Genomic DNA, 18,092 nt, shown 5'->3' with positions numbered 1-18,092 from the left:
AGCAAACATAAGGACTCGACTCACAATGAACCATGAAGCCAGCGATCTGCATCAAATGGATGTTTTAGTTTTCATTTTGTACAACTGATGTCTCATAGTTGCAGTCTTTTCGCTGTCCTTTGTTGAACCTGATGTATGGTGTCTTGGTGGTTATGTTTGGAACACACTGGTAGAAAAAGGGCATGTTGTCCCGGTTCGTAAGGGCCTTTAGTCCCGGTTCCTGAACCGGGACTAAAGGGTCGGTACTAATGCCCTGACCCTTTAGTCCCGGTTCAAACCAGGACCGGGACTAAAGGCCCTCCACGTGGCCGGTCCACCTTTAGTCCCGGTTGGTAACACCAACCGGTACTAAAGGAAATTTTCTGATTTTTTTTGAAATTTTTTTTGATTTTTTTTATTTTCAAATTTCTGAATTATTTAACCTCTAATCTCTAATCAGCCCTCATCACTGCTCAATTTAATCTCTAATCACCCCTCATCATTCCAAATCATCTAACTTCCCGGACGGTCACCCATCCTCCCACTCCCCCAGCCTAAGCATGCTTAACTTCCGGGTTCTATTCTCCCTCGTTTCCAAGTCTGCACTCGTTGTTTTCCTGACAATAGTAAGATGTCAATCCTATTAACCCTCAAGAGTTTAGCTTGAGCATGAAGTCACACATTTCACTGTTTGAGTTTGAAACTATTGTTCTAAAAAACAATAATTTTTTAGTAACACTAATATTTATTGAATAAGTAGTTTGACCATTGTTTGTCCACAGTTTGACCATAGTTTGACCAGATTTGACCAAAATTCAAAAAAACTGAAATAATTATTTAATAACACTAATATTCTTGAATAATTATTTAGTAACACTAATACTTCTTGAATAAGTAGTTTGACCATAGTTTGACCAGATTTAATGAAAATTTAAAAAAACTAAAATTTGAGCATAACTTTTTCTACAGGCCCTCCTTGTTTGTGGATGTCATGAATGTATACAATGTCTTTTCACACTTTGGATTTTTTTTTCTCAAACACCGATCGTGGATGTTGATTGCTGAAGTAGATTACTTTAACAGTATTGCAAGTTGTTTTTACCTACATGTGACATCTGAACTAGCAGTTTCGTCTAGTACAATCTCTCTTTTAAAGCTTTGAATGATGCTTCGAATTCTGAAAGGTGGGTTATTATGCTTTGTTTGGCTATTAAGCCATACCTGCAGGACCAAATATATACACATGGTATAGTTATCCCTGCAGGATCATGCTTGTGTGGCAATAATACATTCTAAGGCAAACAAAAACATGAGATTATATTGATATTATATTATATATGTACATCTATTGTCGCTGTACTGGTATTCCTATATCTTTCCATCTTTACAAAAAACAAAAGCACCAAATATATTCTTACCTCCGCTATGTCAGGGGCACTTAGACAAGAAAGGATATGGTTTCAGATATGAAGTTAGAAAAAATTTCAATCCATCATCAAGCAATGGAGGAAGCTATAGATCCTGGAGCATCGAACATATAAATCACGCTAGGCAACCCGCCATTTTGGAGGCATTGTCGTGACGCAGCAGTATGGGTCGCTCGATTCTTTTACGACTGTACTTTTTTGGCTGCTGGCAGTCGGTACACCGTTAATTGTTTATCCACCTGAGTTGTACACTACCTTTTTATTTTTATTTAGATTCTTTCGGATCTCCAGTTTATTAGCTGCAAAAGGGGTCCAGTAATATGCATTCTGCATAAAGCTTAGGCTTTAATTGATTGTTATGTCAAGTGAAATCATGCATGATAAGGATTATTGCTGTTGGAGGAAACATTGTGTACAATATGTTTGGTGGTAGTTAAAAGGAGGGGAACATATTATTGTGATGTTATAGTTTCTTGCAAGTAGTTTCATCTACTTGTTTACAACATTGTTGGTTTGCTGCCTTTTAGTATTGGAGTGTGTAATCACACACGTTCTTATATCTTCTAGGTTATTTCTCGTTTTAACTCCTCTCCTGCGGATTCTCCTAGGTTGCAGGCGAAGATGAACTCCTGATGGTCTACGCCGTCCTGCTTTGCCATGGAGGTAAATGAGCCGAAGTGTACCAGGAAATATGCATATACACCACACCTAATCCACCTCTATTTTCTTGTGGCGACTGGCGAGGAGAAGATACAAATGCCTTCAAATCCACCACTTATCCCCACTACTATTTCTTTGGCAGTGACCTGGGTTTCCATGTACTTGATAGATACTTTCCTTATGATATGTGTTTTATGTATGTATATATGTTTCTGGCCATAAATATATAGCTGGCTCCAACTTTTACTGCTTTCCGTGGAACTTTGACGAGTACCCTTTAATCCACTAATTTTGGACCTATTAGTTTGGGCACTGAAAACTTTGAAAAGTACCCTTGAATTAGAGGATTAAACTAATAACAGGTCCGAAATCCTGAAGCCCAAATGAATCAGTTTTCAGTCTAAATGAATGGTGTTATAGGAGAAGCTAATCTGAATGTCTGCACGGGATTACTTCACTTGACGTACATTATCTGGATCCTTGGCCACTTTTATGCAAAAGCCTTCGATCTCTTACTCCACTATGGAGTTTGATCGAGAAGTTTGGGCCTTTGGTCTTCTCTGTTACCTGAAACTTTAAATCTGACTACAAAGCCTCAAAAGTCAAAACTCAATTCATGTAAAAATCGGCAAGAGTTTAGAGGATTTGGATCCACATTTTTTGATCTTGTTAGTACTTTCACCTTGCTAATTCAAAATGTGTGAATGTAGAGTTGTAGAAACTACCACAAGTCAAGGTGAGACCCATGCCTGAAAAGGGGAAATCACTCTGGAGTCGGCTCAAGAACAAGGCTAGACCCCAATCTTGTTTACTCACTGTATTCACTATCTATAAAGTTGTATGTTTATTTTCTTTGCAAATAAGTGTTGGAATATTGGCTTCTCATACCTATGTACAGTAACTTAAGTATATCCCCAGGAGACTATATGATCAGCAATCATACAAAGTAATTAAATGATGTGTTTTCTTTCAAATAGATAGACAAAAGGTGGACCGAGGGCTTCTTTGCCACATCCATGGCTATTGCTGGAAGTTGATTGGAGGTCTTCACGTGCAGAAATGCTAGTTTTGTAGATTAGGCAAGTGTATTCTTCATTTTCTGCTGTTGTGTGCACAGAGCACATGTGAATTCCGCCTGCATTCAATTTCATAAATTAATTGATACTTGTATTAATTGAGACTTGTTTAACTTTTGTAGGAAGCAAACATAAGGACTCGACTCACAATGAACCATGAAGCCAGCGATCTGCATCAAATGGATGTTTTAGTTTTCATTTTGTACAACTGATGTCTCATAGTTGCAGTCTTTTCGCTGTCCTTTGTTGAACCTGATGTATGGTGTCTTGGTGGTTATGTTTGGAACACACTGGTAGAAAAAGGGCCTGTTGTCCCGGTTCGTAAGGGCCTTTAGTCCCGGTTCCTGAACCGGGAATAAAGGGTCGGTACTAATGCCCGGACCCTTTATCCCCGGTTCAAACCAGAACCGGGACTAAAGGCCCTCCACGTGGCCGGTCCACCTTTAGTCCCGGTTGGTAACACCAACCGGTACTAAAGGAAATTTTCTGAATTTTTTTTGAAGTTTCTTTTGAATTTTTTTTTGAATTTTTTTATTTTCAAATTTCTGAATTATTTTAACCTCTAATCTCTAATCACCCCTCATCACTGCTCAATTTAATCTCTAAACACCCCTCATCATTCCAAATCATCTAACTTCCTGGACGGCCACCCATCCTCCCACTCCCCCAGCCTGAGCACGCTTAACTTCCGGGTTCTATTCTCCCTCGTTTCCAAGTCTGCACTCGTTGTTTTCCTGACAATAGTAAGATGTCAATCCTATTAACCCTCAGGAGTTTAGCTTGAGCATGAAGTCACACATTTCACTGTTTGAGTTTGAAACTATTGTTCTAAAAAACAATAATTTTTTAGTAACACTAACATTTCTTGAATAAGTAGTTTGACCATTGTTTGACCATAGTTTGACCAGATTTGACCAAAATTCAAAAAAAACTAAAATAATTATTTAATAACACTAATATTCTTGAATAATTATTTAGTAACACTAATACTTCTTGAATAAGTAGTTTGACCATAGTTTGACCAGATTTAATGAAAATTTAAAAAAACTGAAATTTGAGCATAACTTTTTTTCCTTTTGGAATTTGAGGATTCTACAAATTTGAGGATTAATGCCTCAAAGCCCATTAGTCCCGGTTGGTGCCACCAACCGGGACTAAAGGTTAGTTGGTGCCACCAACCGGGACTAATGGGCATCGCACCCTTTAGTCCCGGTTCGTGGCACGAACCGGGACTAAAGGGCCCAGGTGAACCGGGATAATGCCTTAGCCGCACGAACCGAGATAAATGCACCCATTGGTCCTGGTTCTGGACTGAACCGGGACTAATGGGCTTACCCGGCCTGGACCAAAGCCCCCTTTTCTACTAGTGACAGACTGAAGTGTATGTATGTGACCATTAGTTAATGGAATAAAAAATGTTTGGTGCACCTGATGTATGATGTCTTGGTGATTATGCTTAGAACACATAAAGTATATGTATGTGACAATTAGTACCATTTGTTTAATTAAAGCTGTGATTGGATAAACAAAATGTTAATGAACTGTTGATAGCAAAATAAAACACCGTCTGACTGTTGGTCGGCAAAACAAACCCTGCCTCACAGTCGGCTGGGAAAGGCTAAAACCAGGCCCAACAGAATGTTGGTCGGGAAAGAATTCCCATTTGATAGTTGGTCGGGAACGCCCCATAGCTACCTCAACGGACTGTTGGTCGGGAAAAGCCCATGGCAGGCCCAAAAGATTGTTGGTCGGGAAAGATACAGCATAGCCGTCAAGCAGTCGGTTGGGAAAGATATGTCGGTCGGGAAAGGGCTTTCCCGTCTGGACTTTCCCCAACAGACCTGATCGGTCGGCAATAGTCTTTCCCGACCGACTGTGTGTTGACGAAAGCTATTTTCCCAACCAACTTGGGTGCTAGGAATATAGTGTTGTGGTGTAGTGACACCATGGGGTCCTGTTCATCTAGAGGCAATGCCACCGCTCACTGTTCATCCAACCCCCCCCCCCCCACACACACACAACGCTCACTGTTTATCCAATCGATCGGTTTCAGTTAGCAGCAGTAGCGAAGTAATCGCTCGATCGGGTTCAGTTAACAGCCATCGATCGATCGTTCGGGTTCATTAACGCGTAGCCTGTAGTGCAATTGCTCGGGTTCAGTTAGAGCCCAACGCCTCGCTCGGGTTCATTTAGAGCCAACGCCTCGCACACACGCAAGTACGTGTATGAGAGAAACGCGCATCGCTCGGCCCCCGACCTCCCACCGTAACCGGGAACTCCCCGAAATTTTCCTCCCCCTCGCTTCTACCACGGTATTTTCCGTCATGGACGGTCCAAAGAATTTAATGTAGCTACATCTCCGGCCCGATCAGGACGAAAAGCCCATTTTCTGTCATGAATTTTTGTCATAAAAATAGGAGCCCACCACATCTATGATGATACCGGATTTTGTCACAATTATCGTCATAGAAGTGTCATATGTATGACAGAAAAAATTTCGTTCAGCCAAAATGTAACGAATGTGTCTTTTTTTGTAGTGGTGGTAGCATATTTTAGTTAGCAGCAACTCCACCACCAAGCGAACAACGCACATATCTATGCTTCCGCATGTCTGCGTGTACATAGCTTAATGCAAGGTTTTCATGGCATAGCTCACACATCAGACCAAATGATCTTGAAAACTCCAATCTCCTCCTTGAGCCCCAGCGCCTTCCACACGTCCGGTGACGCGTCTACGTCGTTGTATGGGCACGGTGGCTCTACATAGAAATTCCTGGGTGTATATATACACCTTACATAGAAATTAATAATATTAAGTCACAAAAGTTTGGATGTTTCTTTTACAATAAACTTGACTTACTTTTGCACTAATTTAGGCTATTTCTTCGGTTTTGCAACCAACAGATGGTTGGTGTTCTGCAACCTTCGGGCTTGTAACATTTGGGTGTACAACAAATATTTTTAAACAGCCACCTTCTTTGTTTCAGTGAATGGGATTTTGGCATGGAGCTTGCATTAATAGTCATTTGTTAACATCCGAGTGAATGAAATTGACGGGAAAGTAGTGCAACTAACTAACTAGTTTAGACTATCCGTATGAGTGACATCGGTTTCCAAATTTCTTATATTATATATGGGATGTAATCCGCCAAGATTAAGGTGTAGTTCGGCAACATCAAAGTAATACACCATCAGATTAAATTATTACAAATGTAACTCACTAGAGTTTACCTTTGTATATAATTCCCTTGCAATTTGTTGTTTCGTGGTACTCACAACACTCTTTATTTTCATCAGCTCCCTCCACATCGTTTAGGGTTCTATTTTTTCTCAATACCGGTGTTTCTTTCCAGGAGGCGCTGAAAGAACCGGTTCTTGGAACAACTCAGAAATCATCAAGTTTTACCGCCCGAAGAATTCAATGTTTTTTTTTTTGCATAAAAAGTGAAATATATGTCTATGACCTGCATAACATCACATATGCTAGTGTGTGTGGGGGTACTCAGTCATATATGCAAGGTCTTGTTGAACTAAAAATTGATGTATTTGCCAATTTAATTTCATATTGTACCTAAACTGGGCAAATATATAAATCTCGAAAAATATTAAATACACATAAATAATACATATATGTATATATAGCACTGAAACAGGGTAATTAGATAAATAAATCAAGGAAAATATCATATACATGTGAATGATAAATATAGCATCAAAACAGGGCAAATACATAAAGTTGAGAAAATATGAAATACAAGCGAGTGGTAGCTTATTTTAATTAGCAGCAACTCCACCACCAAGAGAACAACGCACATATCTATGCTTCCGCATGTCTGCGTGCACATAGCTTAATGCAAGGTCTTCATGGCATAGCTCACACATCAGACCAAGTGATCTTGAAAACTCCAATCTCCTCCTTGAGCCCCAGCGCCTTCCACACGTCCGGTGACGCGTCTACGTCGTTGTATGGGCACGGTGGCTCGAAGTTGTGCTCGGCGTCGCAGCCGTACACCGAGTCGCACTCGTCGACGACCTTGCCAGCACGGCACGCCCGTTCCCGTTGATGCGGATCATCTTGTTGCACCTGCGCTTGCCGTCCAGGCGCAACCACCCCGTGGACAGCGCCACCACCAGCTCAGTGTCCTTGTGGAAGGGGTTGTCGCAGAACGATTTGCCGTCGCCGTCTCCACCTCGTGCGAAGCTGTTCAGAGTTAGGATCGCCGGCGTGTCGGCCGACACCGGGGGCGAGCACCTGAATTGCGGGTAGCAGTGACCGTCTTTACAGCAGACCGAGCCGTGATCCCTGTTGCAGTCGCCAGATTGGCCATGCAAGAAGGCACTGATGTGGCACCTCCCGCGGCGGTGTCTTGTCTCTGTAGTAACGTTCGCGCTGCTGCCCACGGACACGGAGACGCCATGGACGGGGAGGTGTGACAGGAACATCACGAGAGCAAACATAGCTAGTAGTATCCTCAAATTAGCCATGTCCTTGAGGTACTCACGTTGCTTGCAAATCTGCAATTTGTGCTTGTGCGTTTGTGAGGATATATTGGTTGATCCATGTTCTTTATATAGGGCCCAAGCCCCAAGGAACATCAACTGCTCATGTAACTGGGTACGCTAATTCAGTCTCATTTCTTTGGTTTTGTAACCCAGAAATGGTTGATGTTCTGCAACCTTCGGGCTTGTAACATTTGGGCATGCAACATATACTTTTAAACAACCGTCTCTTCTTTATTTTAGTGAATGAACTTTTGGCATGGAACTTCCATTAATAGTCGAGGTGGAGACATGCGTGAACATCCGAGTGAATGACATGCACCGTGTGAAGTAGTGTAACTAACTAGTTGAGACTATCTAGATCAGGAGTGATGTACATTTCCTACTTGTATTATATCTGGGGGATGGAAGCCGCCAAGATTATGGTCTAGCTCGGTAACATCAAAATAACATAAAGACAGATTGAATTGTTACAAATATAACTCACTTGTGATTAACCTTGTATTTAATTTTGCAAGTAATTTTCTATTTGGTGTTACTCAAAGCGCTTTGTAATTCCAGCAGCTACCTTCCACGCCCTTCTCCATACCAGGTGTTATTTTTGGGAGGCACTGGAAGAATCGGTTTTTGGAAAAACTCGAAAATCTCGATTTTAAACCGCCCAAAAAATTCAAATGAATTTTGAATTCTATTTTATTGGGTATTAATATAAGTATGTAACCTGTAAAAAACATCAAATATGATAGATCATGCCCCGGTGGGAAATATTCTTTAGTTCCTGGGTGTATATATAGACCTCACATAGAAATTAATAATATTAATAATAATATTAAGTCACAAAAGTTTGGATGTTTCTTTTACAATAAACTTGACTTTCTTTTGCACTAATTCAGTCTATTTCTTCGGTTTTGCAACCAACAGATGGTTGGTGTTCTGGAACCTTCGGGCTTGTAACATTTGGGTGTGCAACAAATATTTTTAAACAACCACCTTCTTTGTTTCAGTGAATGGGATTTTGGCATGGAGCTTCCATTAATAGTCATTTGTCTACATCCGAGTGAATGAAATTGACGAGAAAGTAGTGCAACTAACTAACTAGTTTAGACTATCCGTAGGAGTGACAGACGTTTCCAAATTTCTTATATTATATATGGGATGTATTCCGCCAAGATTAAGGTGTAGCTCGGCAACATCAAAGTAATACACCATCGGATTAAATTATCACAAATGTAACTCACTAGAGTTTACCTTTGTATCTAATTCCCTTGCAATTTGTTGTTTCGTGGTACTCAAAGCACTTTTTAATTTCATCAGCTTCCTCCACATCGTTTAGGGTTCTCTTTTTTCTCAATACCGGTGTTTCTTTCCAGGAGGCGCTGAAAGAACCGGTTCTTGGACCAACTCAGAAATCATCGAGTTTTACCGCCCGGAGAATTCAATGTTTTTGTGCATAAATAGTGAAATATATGTCTATGACCTGCATAACATCACATATGCTAGTGTGTGTGTGGGTACTCAGTCATATATGCAAGGTCTTGTTGAACTAAAAATTGATGTATTTGCCAATTTAATTTCATATTGTACCTAGACTGGGAAAATACATAAATCTCGAAAAATATTAAATACACGTAAATAATACATATATGTATATATAGCACTGAAACAGGGTAATTAGATAAATAAATCAAGGAAAATATTGTATAGATGTGAATGATAAATATAGCAACAAAACAGGACAAATACATAAAGTTGAGAAAATATCAAATAGAAGCGAGTGGTAGCTTATTTTAATTAGCAGCAACTCCACCACCAAGAGAATAACGCACATATCTATGCTTCCGCATGTCTGCGTGTACATAGCTTAATGCAAGGTTTTCATGGCATACCTCACACATCAGACCAAGTGATCTTGAAAACTCCAATCTCCTCCTTGAGCCCCAGCGCCTTCCACACGGCCGGTGACGCGTCTACGTCGTTGTATGGGCACGGTAGCTCGAAGTTGTGCTCGGCGTTGCAGCCGTACACCGAGTCGCATCGTCGACGACCTTGGCCAGCACGGCACGCGCGTTCCCGTTGATGCGGATCATCTTGTTGCACCTGCGCTTGCCGTCCAGGCGCAGCCACCCCGTGGACAGGGCCACCACCAGCTCGGTGTCCTTGTGGAAGCGGTTGTTGCAGAACGATTTGCCGCCGCTGTCTCCACCTCGTGCGAAACTGTCCAGAGTTAGGATCACCGGCGTGTCGGCCGACGCCGGGGGCGAGCACCTGAATTGCGGGTAGCAGTGACCGTCTTTACAGCAGACCGAGCCGTGATCCCTGTTGCAGTCGCCGGATTTGCCATGCAAGAAGCCATTGATGTGGCACCTGCCGCGGTGGTGGCTTGTCTCTGTAGTAACGTTCGTGCTGCTGCCCACGGACACGGAGACGCCATGGACGCGGAGGTGTGACAGGAACATCACGAGAGCAAACATAGCTAGTATTATCTTCAAATTAGCCATGTCCGTGAGGTACTCACATTGCTTGCAAATCTGCAATTTGTGCTTGTTCGTTTGTGAGGATATATTGGTTGATCCATGTTCTTTATATAGGGCCCAAGCCCCAAGGAACATCAACTGCTCATGTAACCGGGTACGCTAATTCAGTCTCATTTCTTCCGTTTTGTAACCCAGAGATGGTAGATGTTCTGCAACCTTCGGGCTTGTAACACTTGGGCGTGCAACATATACTTTTAAACAACCGTCTCTTCTTTATTTTAGTGAAAGAACTTTTGGCATGGAGCTTCCATTAATAGTTGAGGTGGAGACATGCGTGAACATCCGAGTGAATGATATGCACAATGAAGTAGTGTAATTAACTAGTTGAGACTATCTGTATCAAGAGTGATGTACGTTTCCTACTTGTATTATATCTAGGTCTAGCTCGATAACATCAAAATAATATAAAGACAGGTTGAATTGTTACAAATGTAACTCACTTGTGATTAACCTTGTATCTAATTTTGCTTGTAATTTTCTATTTGGTGTTACTCAAAGCGCTTTGTAATTCCAGCAGCTACCTTCCATGCCCTTCTCCATACCAAGTGTTTTTTTTAGGCACCGGAACAATCATTTTTCGGAAAAAATCAGAAATCTTGGTGTTTTACCACCCAAAGAATTCAAGTGAATTTTGAATTCTATTTTATTGGGTACATATATAAGTATGTAACCTGTAAATCATCAAATATGGCAGAGCATATCCCGGTGGGAAATACCCTTTAGTTTCCTGGTTGTATATACACCTCATATTTAAAATAATAATAATAATGATAATAATAATAATAAGTCACAAATGTTTTGAATTTTTTTTTCAATAAACTTGACTTCCTTTTGCACTAATTCAGTCTCATTCTTCGGTTTTGCAACCAACAGATGGTTGGTGTTCTACAACCTTCGGGATTGTAACATTTGGGTGTGCAACAAATATTTTTAAACAACCCCCTTCTTTGTTTCAGTGAATGGAATTTTGGCATGGGGCTTCCATTAATAGCGTTTGTGAACATCCGAGTGAATGAAATTCATAGGAAATTAGTGCAACTAATTAACTAGATTAGACTATCTGTATGAGTGACATACATTTCCTAATTTCTTATATTATATCTAGGAGGGAATCTGCCAAGATTAAGGTGTAGCCTAGCAAGATCTTGGGTTTTCACCCTGGCGAATGTCCGAGCTTCAAAACAATGCTTCTAAGAAAGCCATTGTCAGTTACAACCAATGAAGACCTGACCTTGGATTTACACCTTGGAAATCATTGCCCGATACTTGAGGAGCGCCACCAGGAATGCAATCCACCTATGTTGCCACCCCCGCTTGCCAATGCTGCTGCTGCAAGTCGCCAAACACCCGATACACAGGGTTAACCTGTGTCGTGTTGTCTTCAACACAACTAGTTCCCCCGCTGCCAATACCAACCTCAGATCACAACCACCATGATTTTCCACCTCTGTTAGTTTCATGAAAATCTATATTAAGACATGTCCCACCGTACTGACAAGAAGGTGAAGCTTCGCGCCTCGCCCAAATGAAGCCACTCTGGCTGATGATACGGGCGCGTGCGACCGCATCGATTTCGCTATAGATATTCAGTAGCGCCCTGCGCCAAACTGCGGAAATCTCATAGAGGAAGACTGGAACTCGATGGCGGACAAATCGAGGAGGCAGACTTGAAGCACATCGATGCCTTGGTGCTCGGGGAACAGCAGAGCCAAACCCTCTTTATTCTTAGAAGCACACCAGTAGACCCTGAGAGTGGAGCTGGGCCCTGGCTACCCAGGACCTAAGCCCGGGCTATGTGAAAAATTCCCAACTGCTATATATATTTTGCATTGGCCTGGGGTTCAGCTCAATCAAAGGATGCCCAAAGCATGGATAGGTTGGCTCACCGGTGGAAACGCATAAACTAACTCGTCCACTGTTAGAGTACGTAATGGGCCTAATGGCCTGGACTGACGGTATAGCCCGTTAGTCTTAGGGTTAATTAGAGATACTAGATGACCAGTTGCGCCCATGGCGCAAAAAGCGAGATCAAGCCCATGCACATGTGACTGATTTTGAACCAACTTCATGGATACTTATATCCCATTAATTACAATATAGATGATACCATGATAGACTAAAAGGAAGTAATAAGATCGCTTGATAATAGCATACATTGGTTTACCCGTTGTGCCGATGGTGCAAAGGGCGAGAGGGAACCAAGCAAGAGTGTTTAGATAATATTTAGATACGATGTTCAAACATAGTGTTATATATTCCATTGCATGGTACCAAGATGGCCAAAAACAAAGTCATGAGACCAACTCATGATAGAAAGCAAGCTGGATTACATAGCTCCATCTGCATTGGTATTTCCGCACCAATTTAAAAAGATGTTTCATCTACTCTATATTATGAAGTACTGGAGCTGAAAGGATAAGGTGACGCAGAGCACATTACATGGCCGAGAAAAGTAGTGCATGACCTAGGTCTTGAACCTGAGCTATATTATGAGTTCATGACGCTATCAAAGGGAGTGCACGATGATATGAGTTCTCCCGCCAATTCCTCAAAGGCAAATGCATATGACACTCCTTTCATATTTGCGATGTCAAAGAACTGAGTCCAGCTTCTTATGATTGTATGATAAGCCGAGCAATGACGATGGCAGGTCTGTTTCCAGCTTTGATCAGCAAATTAGTATGCTCTTCATGCATGTTCCCCTTGAGATATTTTTGTGTGAAGTGAGTGGAAAAGTACTGCAATAGATATTAAGCATGGTTAAGATGCAGCTATGAAGATTCATAAAAAGGAGAAAGGACAGGAACAGAATACCATTTGTTGACCACTTGTTGCGAACATCTTGTTCATGGTACAGACATAGTAGGAAGAGAAATTTTGTTTCCGTCTAGTATTAAGCTGTTCAGAGTGTCAACATGCTGTTTGTATAGTGTTACCTCATTCCCAAACAAGAAAATAGTAGCTCAGCTCATCTATGTACCCATGAATGCGGACATCTATTTAATTTGAAGGCTAATTTAATTATCATGCCTAAATGTGGTATAAATGGGGCGACACCGTTAGCTTCTTACCACGGATAATGCATTTTCCATCATCCAGAGTGATCCTCCTGCGTGCATATTCAGTTACTGGGCAATATGATGCCAAATCTACACAGAGAAAAAAAAAGGCTATTACTTCATACCCCCTACACATCCAGAGGGATCCTCTTGTGTGCATATTCAGTTACTGTGTCACAAAATAACATGATGCCAAATGATAAGCATGTATGAGGAAAATTAAAATGTTCAATAAAGATTTCTCTAAAGGGCATATGATGCAAACTTTGAGAACAACAGGACTTCCAACTCGCTGGAACTGTAGTCGCACACATGAACATACTATGCTTCAAGTACCAGAAAGACAGTAGAACACATGGAAACAAACATGTGGATACCAATCACTTATTCAGGCACAGAGTAAGAAGCCTATACGCAATAATGAACGGTAGTCTGATTAAAGAAGATCAGGTGTTGGGGAAAATATACCTTGTCGTCGCTGAAATTTCACTTGGAGGCATCTATGGCGACTTGATGTGGCATGCATGAAATCTTCTTTGGTAATAGGCAAGTAAAAGTCACATTTTAGTTTTGAAGCAAGCAGACAAAGTCTGTGAATATATACTATAGTCCATGCAAAGCAGACAAGATCCACGTATTAGCAATTTATTAAAACAAGAAAAAAAATCAGCATATACATTTCCACGCATTAACATCTAACCAACTAAAAACCAGAGAGAGGAAATCGAAAACTTCTATTTTTAGGCCTGACAACATTGTCACCAAAGACTGGGAAGCATGGATTGCATGCGCCAATTAAAATTTACCAGGCAAAAAATAAGACATCATTTTCCATCAACACTTATATGCCAGTTAAAAAGCATGATCCATTATGGTCTTAGTAGTAAACAACTCGGATAGAAGCATAGGCTAATGTGAGGCAGTTACACATGCCGCAAAAGCATCCTAAAGACGGATGTTTTTTCACACAAGCTATATTAGTAGAGAAACTATTGCTCAGCTTTGTAAATCGTAACCAGAAAAAGGAAAGAGAAGCCTATGAAAAATTGCACAGGAGCACATATTAACAGAAGGAATATCCGACTAAAATATAAAATCCTATAACTTAGTCCTAGAATCCTTTCGTACAAGGAGTGAAGAAATGTTTGTAGTCTCAAGAGCCTCGTCGGTACAAAATCTTTCAACTATTTTGTTACCCATGTCAATATCCATCAGTTCCAGCGGCTGCAATCAAGAGTCAAGAATAAACCAGATTGGTAATTAAACAAATGACAAATTTAAGCTCCAGTTAAGTCAAGCATATATAAAAAAACATGCCCCTGAACTTAATTTTCGTCATTTGGGGGATGTATAGCATGGAACTGCAGATATGCCAATGGGGAGTTCTAATTCAGAGCACCTCTGAATAAAGAGTGTGCAGTAAGAAATGATAGCAGTATTTATACTCAGGGTCGCCGGAGACATGCATCGAAGGAAATATGTGCGTTGTACCACCATATTTCTTGGTTGACTCAGCCAAGTCACATACTCTCTCCTGCTACCGACGTATGTGTTACTACAAGGGGAAGAAAAAAGTTCAACTATTACCACTCCACTTTCAGTATATATACGGTGCCAACAACTTGGCATAGAACCTAATGTTTTCTGTGAGTTCATGGATCGGCCATTGGGAGAATATTACAGGGTGGAGGCATAAGGAGAATAATCAAATAGCAAGACTGTACAAGAAAATAAGCTGCAACTTGCAACTCATGAAATTCTGTTTAAATTTATAGGTCATATTAGATGCATAGGAAGTACAGGTAAATACAGAAGTTCAGCTTCAAGCCACTCATCAAATATGGGGGACCTCCCTTGCTATGCCCAGACCAACAAAAATTGAACTGTCGATACAACTGGACTGACAAAATGAACTATTGAAAGGGAAACCTACTATTTTTTTGCAGAACATTTTCAATTTGACAATGCAAAAAGTAGTAAACACCACAAGATGTGATTTTTTCCCATTCCTCAATCGAGAGTAACGATCAACAACCAGCTCATGTTGCAAATATATTTCAATTGAACAAAGCAGGCTACATCCAGCAATAACTTGACCTAAGTTTCTACTTGTGACCTTTTATAGTGCTTGTTTATGCCATGAACAATAAGGAGTGGAAATTAATATATCCCGAACCAATATTTCGAAATTTGTAGAGGCCAAGTAATTCATTAATCTAATGTTTCCTGGTGAGACACACCATTCATCCATAGCAGGTTAGGCAAGCAAGCTTAACTAACCTACTGCAATGGCCACTGCTGCACCACGAGCGTCGGGGAAGACGTCCAGGGAAGAAGGCGGCGGCGCGAGAGGCCGTGGGGCCGGAGGGTCGAGGAGCAGGGGAGGCTGGAGATGCTGAACGGCGCGGACTCGAATGGGGCTCGAGGAAGGGAAGGATTGGTCCTTTGTGCGCTAGGTTTTCGGGACGCATTAGTGCCTTTCGTGCTGGACAAAATAACTTGCAAATCAAAATCTGTATAACTTTACTCCTGAGCCTGGCCAACATTAATTAGCATGGCCCCTTTTGCTCATATTTGTACATTTAGTCGGCAAACCTTTCCGAAATTGTATCTGAAAGAAACTGCTACTATCTTTTGCTTGTTCTCGCAAAGAATTAAATCCATAGTATGCCAAGAAGCTATGGAAAATTTGCAATTGCTTCAAAGAATATAATACATTGCAGAAATAAAATACTCTATCAGAGAGTTGGCAGGCGAGGTAGTGGGGACAGAGCAAGAACTAACTTTGAGAGGAGATGGGCAGACTCTTGCGTCGTGCCCTGGCTGACCCCTACGCTTACGCCATGCCTCATGTATCCATTCCTCATTCCTCTGTGCTGTGATAGAAATTCAGAATGGCAAATAAAAGTATTCTTAGATTGCAGCCTTCATTTCTTATCCTTTAGTAGGCACATTTGATTCTCAAGGAAGAAGATGGGAAATATGCATATAGCAAGGAATAGTAAAAAGATGTTCTTTCAAACTTGCATGGCTATTTGTTTTTTCTGTAAACATGCCAATCTACTGCCATCTCGCTGGCCTTAATTTCTTACCTTTTCATAGATGCAAATTTGATTTTGAGCAAGTAGAGAAGCAATATACGATAGCATACATGAAGAAATAGTAGATGAATGTTCTTTCTTTTCAGCCTTAATTCTTTTCAGCATATATACGACCATCGTTTTTTCCTGTAAATACACTGATGTACTACCATCTCACTGCAAATTATGTATTGTGCAAAGGAAAAATCATTTTACTTTTCAGCATATATATACGATCATACGGTAGTCACACATATAAGCAGCACCACAAAAACAAACACACAAACACGACACCTGGAAAAACCAGGAATAGAAAGGAATTAACACGATAATAAGCAGTAAACAATATAGGGTAGAAAAGTGCAGCGCTAAGGGAAGAAGGACAAGGACAAACCTAGAAAACTATCAAAGGGATGAAACAGTAATCTGAGAGGGTGAGGCGGCATGGTGCAGATTTGGTTTTCTGAAATAAAGCATTGGCAATTAACAAAAAAAATCGTCACACAAGGCCAGATATATGAATGACAAACATATTAAAATCTCCTTAAAGCTTGCAAGCCAGTAGTAATATAGGTAGGAACGATGTATTCCCCGTCACATTGAGGGAAGAAAGGGGAAACACATGGTCTGTGAGGAGATTAGGAGAACGAACAACTATAAGGACCAACGGATCTGACACGTACCTCAACCAGCTTGCCGGCGGCGCCGCCTCCATGACGAACCACGACGGCCTCCTCCATCTCCCCAGCAGCTCAAGCCCACCCTGACCAACCCGTTGCTTCTTGTCCTCGGCACCTATCTCCCCTGCTCCTTGCAACAATGGCGACATGGGAGAGAGAGAGGAGGATAGGTGGCAAGATCTGCGCCCGATCCAGAATCACGGCACGCGGCGCGTGATGCCGGCGACCTGCACCGGATCCGGCTGGGCCGAGAAGTGCCGCAGCCGCTGCTGTACCTCAAGCGCCGGGGAGAGAAGGCCGCGTCGGCCGCTGCGTGGAGCCGGCGGCGTGACGGTAGGGAAGGAGGGGATCAGGGGAGGGGAGAGCACGTGAGAGAAGGCAAGGGAGAGGAGATATTTTCACGGGTGGCCGCTGGGTGCAAACGATGACTGTAAAAAAACACCCTGCCAACCCACGATCGATTCGCCCTGCTTTTTACCCGGACAGAAGCACGCACACACCGGCCGCTGCGAGGCTGGCCGCGCGCAAGGCTGGCCCATGTGTTAGTCGCTCTAGCCCGGTTACTTGGAGTACAGAAGAACGAGCGACCGGATGTTTACCATCACGATGAAAGGTACGACGTCGCTGGCCAGCGAGGCAAATCGAGTGTTTAGGATGAATTTGAAACGGGGATGGCGCTAGAATGGCGGGTTGGGTAGCTGGATTTATATGTTCAAAGTATCGCTTGCTAAGGGGTCAAGTAAACCTCTCTATATAAAGAGAGAAGATGTATCAATTTAATCAAGTAAGAATTAAGAAGGAAATCCCTTCCATCTTTTCCGGCCATGGGAAAAAGGCCCCCGGCCGGCCCTCTCGCGCCCTCCTTCTAGCAGCGCCATAACAATTTTGTATCAACTAGCTTCGGTTCGATCAAGTCTTCACCGCCTCCCAACTCATTTATTCCGCTGACGGTCACCTCGTCGCCTCCGGCGACCACCACGATCGCCCCCCCTCCTTCCCACGCCGGGATCCTCCATCGCGCCCGTTCCCGCCGTCCTCACCCCGGAGGAGGTGTCCGGGGCGCTGCGGGACCTAACCCAAGTGGTCCAGGAGATCCG

General features: G+C 42.0%; 1 protein-coding gene and 2 pseudogenes across 22 annotated transcripts; all 3 read right to left on the bottom strand.

Moving 5' to 3' along the window:
• Positions 1–7,016: 7,016 nt before the first annotated feature.
• On the bottom strand, positions 7,017–7,627 carry LOC125532213 (putative ripening-related protein 4; annotated as a pseudogene).
• Positions 7,628–9,424: 1,797 nt separating this feature from the next.
• Positions 9,425–10,140, bottom strand: LOC147973189 (putative ripening-related protein 4; annotated as a pseudogene).
• A 2,264-nt stretch (positions 10,141–12,404) lies between these two features.
• LOC125546303 (uncharacterized) lies at positions 12,405–17,432 on the bottom strand. Of its 22 annotated transcripts, none has more exons than XR_015602804.1 (6): positions 16,999–17,432; positions 16,710–16,778; positions 16,020–16,106; positions 15,516–15,720; positions 13,704–14,459; positions 12,405–13,325 (listed from the first exon to the last, which is right to left on the bottom strand). XR_015602804.1 is itself a non-coding variant. In XM_087521953.1 (5 exons), the coding sequence occupies exons 1-4, from the start codon at positions 17,053–17,055 to the stop codon at positions 13,722–13,724; spliced, it is 288 nt and encodes a 95-aa protein (XP_087378079.1). In that variant the 5' UTR covers positions 17,056–17,429; the 3' UTR covers positions 12,405–13,325; positions 13,704–13,721. The 22 variants fall into 22 exon arrangements, 1 of the variants encoding a protein (XP_087378079.1); XR_015602799.1 differs by having other exon boundaries at positions 16,020–16,111; positions 16,999–17,431; XR_015602808.1 differs by lacking the exon at positions 16,710–16,778 and having other exon boundaries at positions 13,704–13,769; positions 14,364–14,459; positions 16,020–16,111; positions 16,999–17,429.
• Between the last annotated feature and the right edge of the window lie 660 nt (positions 17,433–18,092).

The sequence above is a fragment of the Triticum urartu genome, chromosome 5A (assembly GCF_056163025.1).
Source record: "Triticum urartu cultivar PI428250 chromosome 5A, HENAU_Tu73, whole genome shotgun sequence".
Taxonomy (NCBI): Eukaryota; Viridiplantae; Streptophyta; class Magnoliopsida; order Poales; family Poaceae; genus Triticum; species Triticum urartu.
Note: the sequence above shows the minus strand (reverse complement) of the source record. Positions and strands in the feature narration are given on the sequence as shown.

Coding starts and splice junctions, on each gene's coding strand:
- LOC125546303 (XM_087521953.1), bottom strand. CDS start 17,055: ATGGAGGAGGCCGTCGTGGTTCGTCATGGAGGCGGCGCCGCCGGCAAG. Junction 16,107..16,998: donor CCGCCGGCAAGCTGGTTGAG/GTACGTGTCAGA, acceptor ATCACAGCACAG/AGGAATGAGGAATGGATACA. Junction 13,770..14,363: donor CAAACATTTCTTCACTCCTT/GTACGAAAGGAT, acceptor CTATTACCAAAG/AAGATTTCATGCATGCCACA.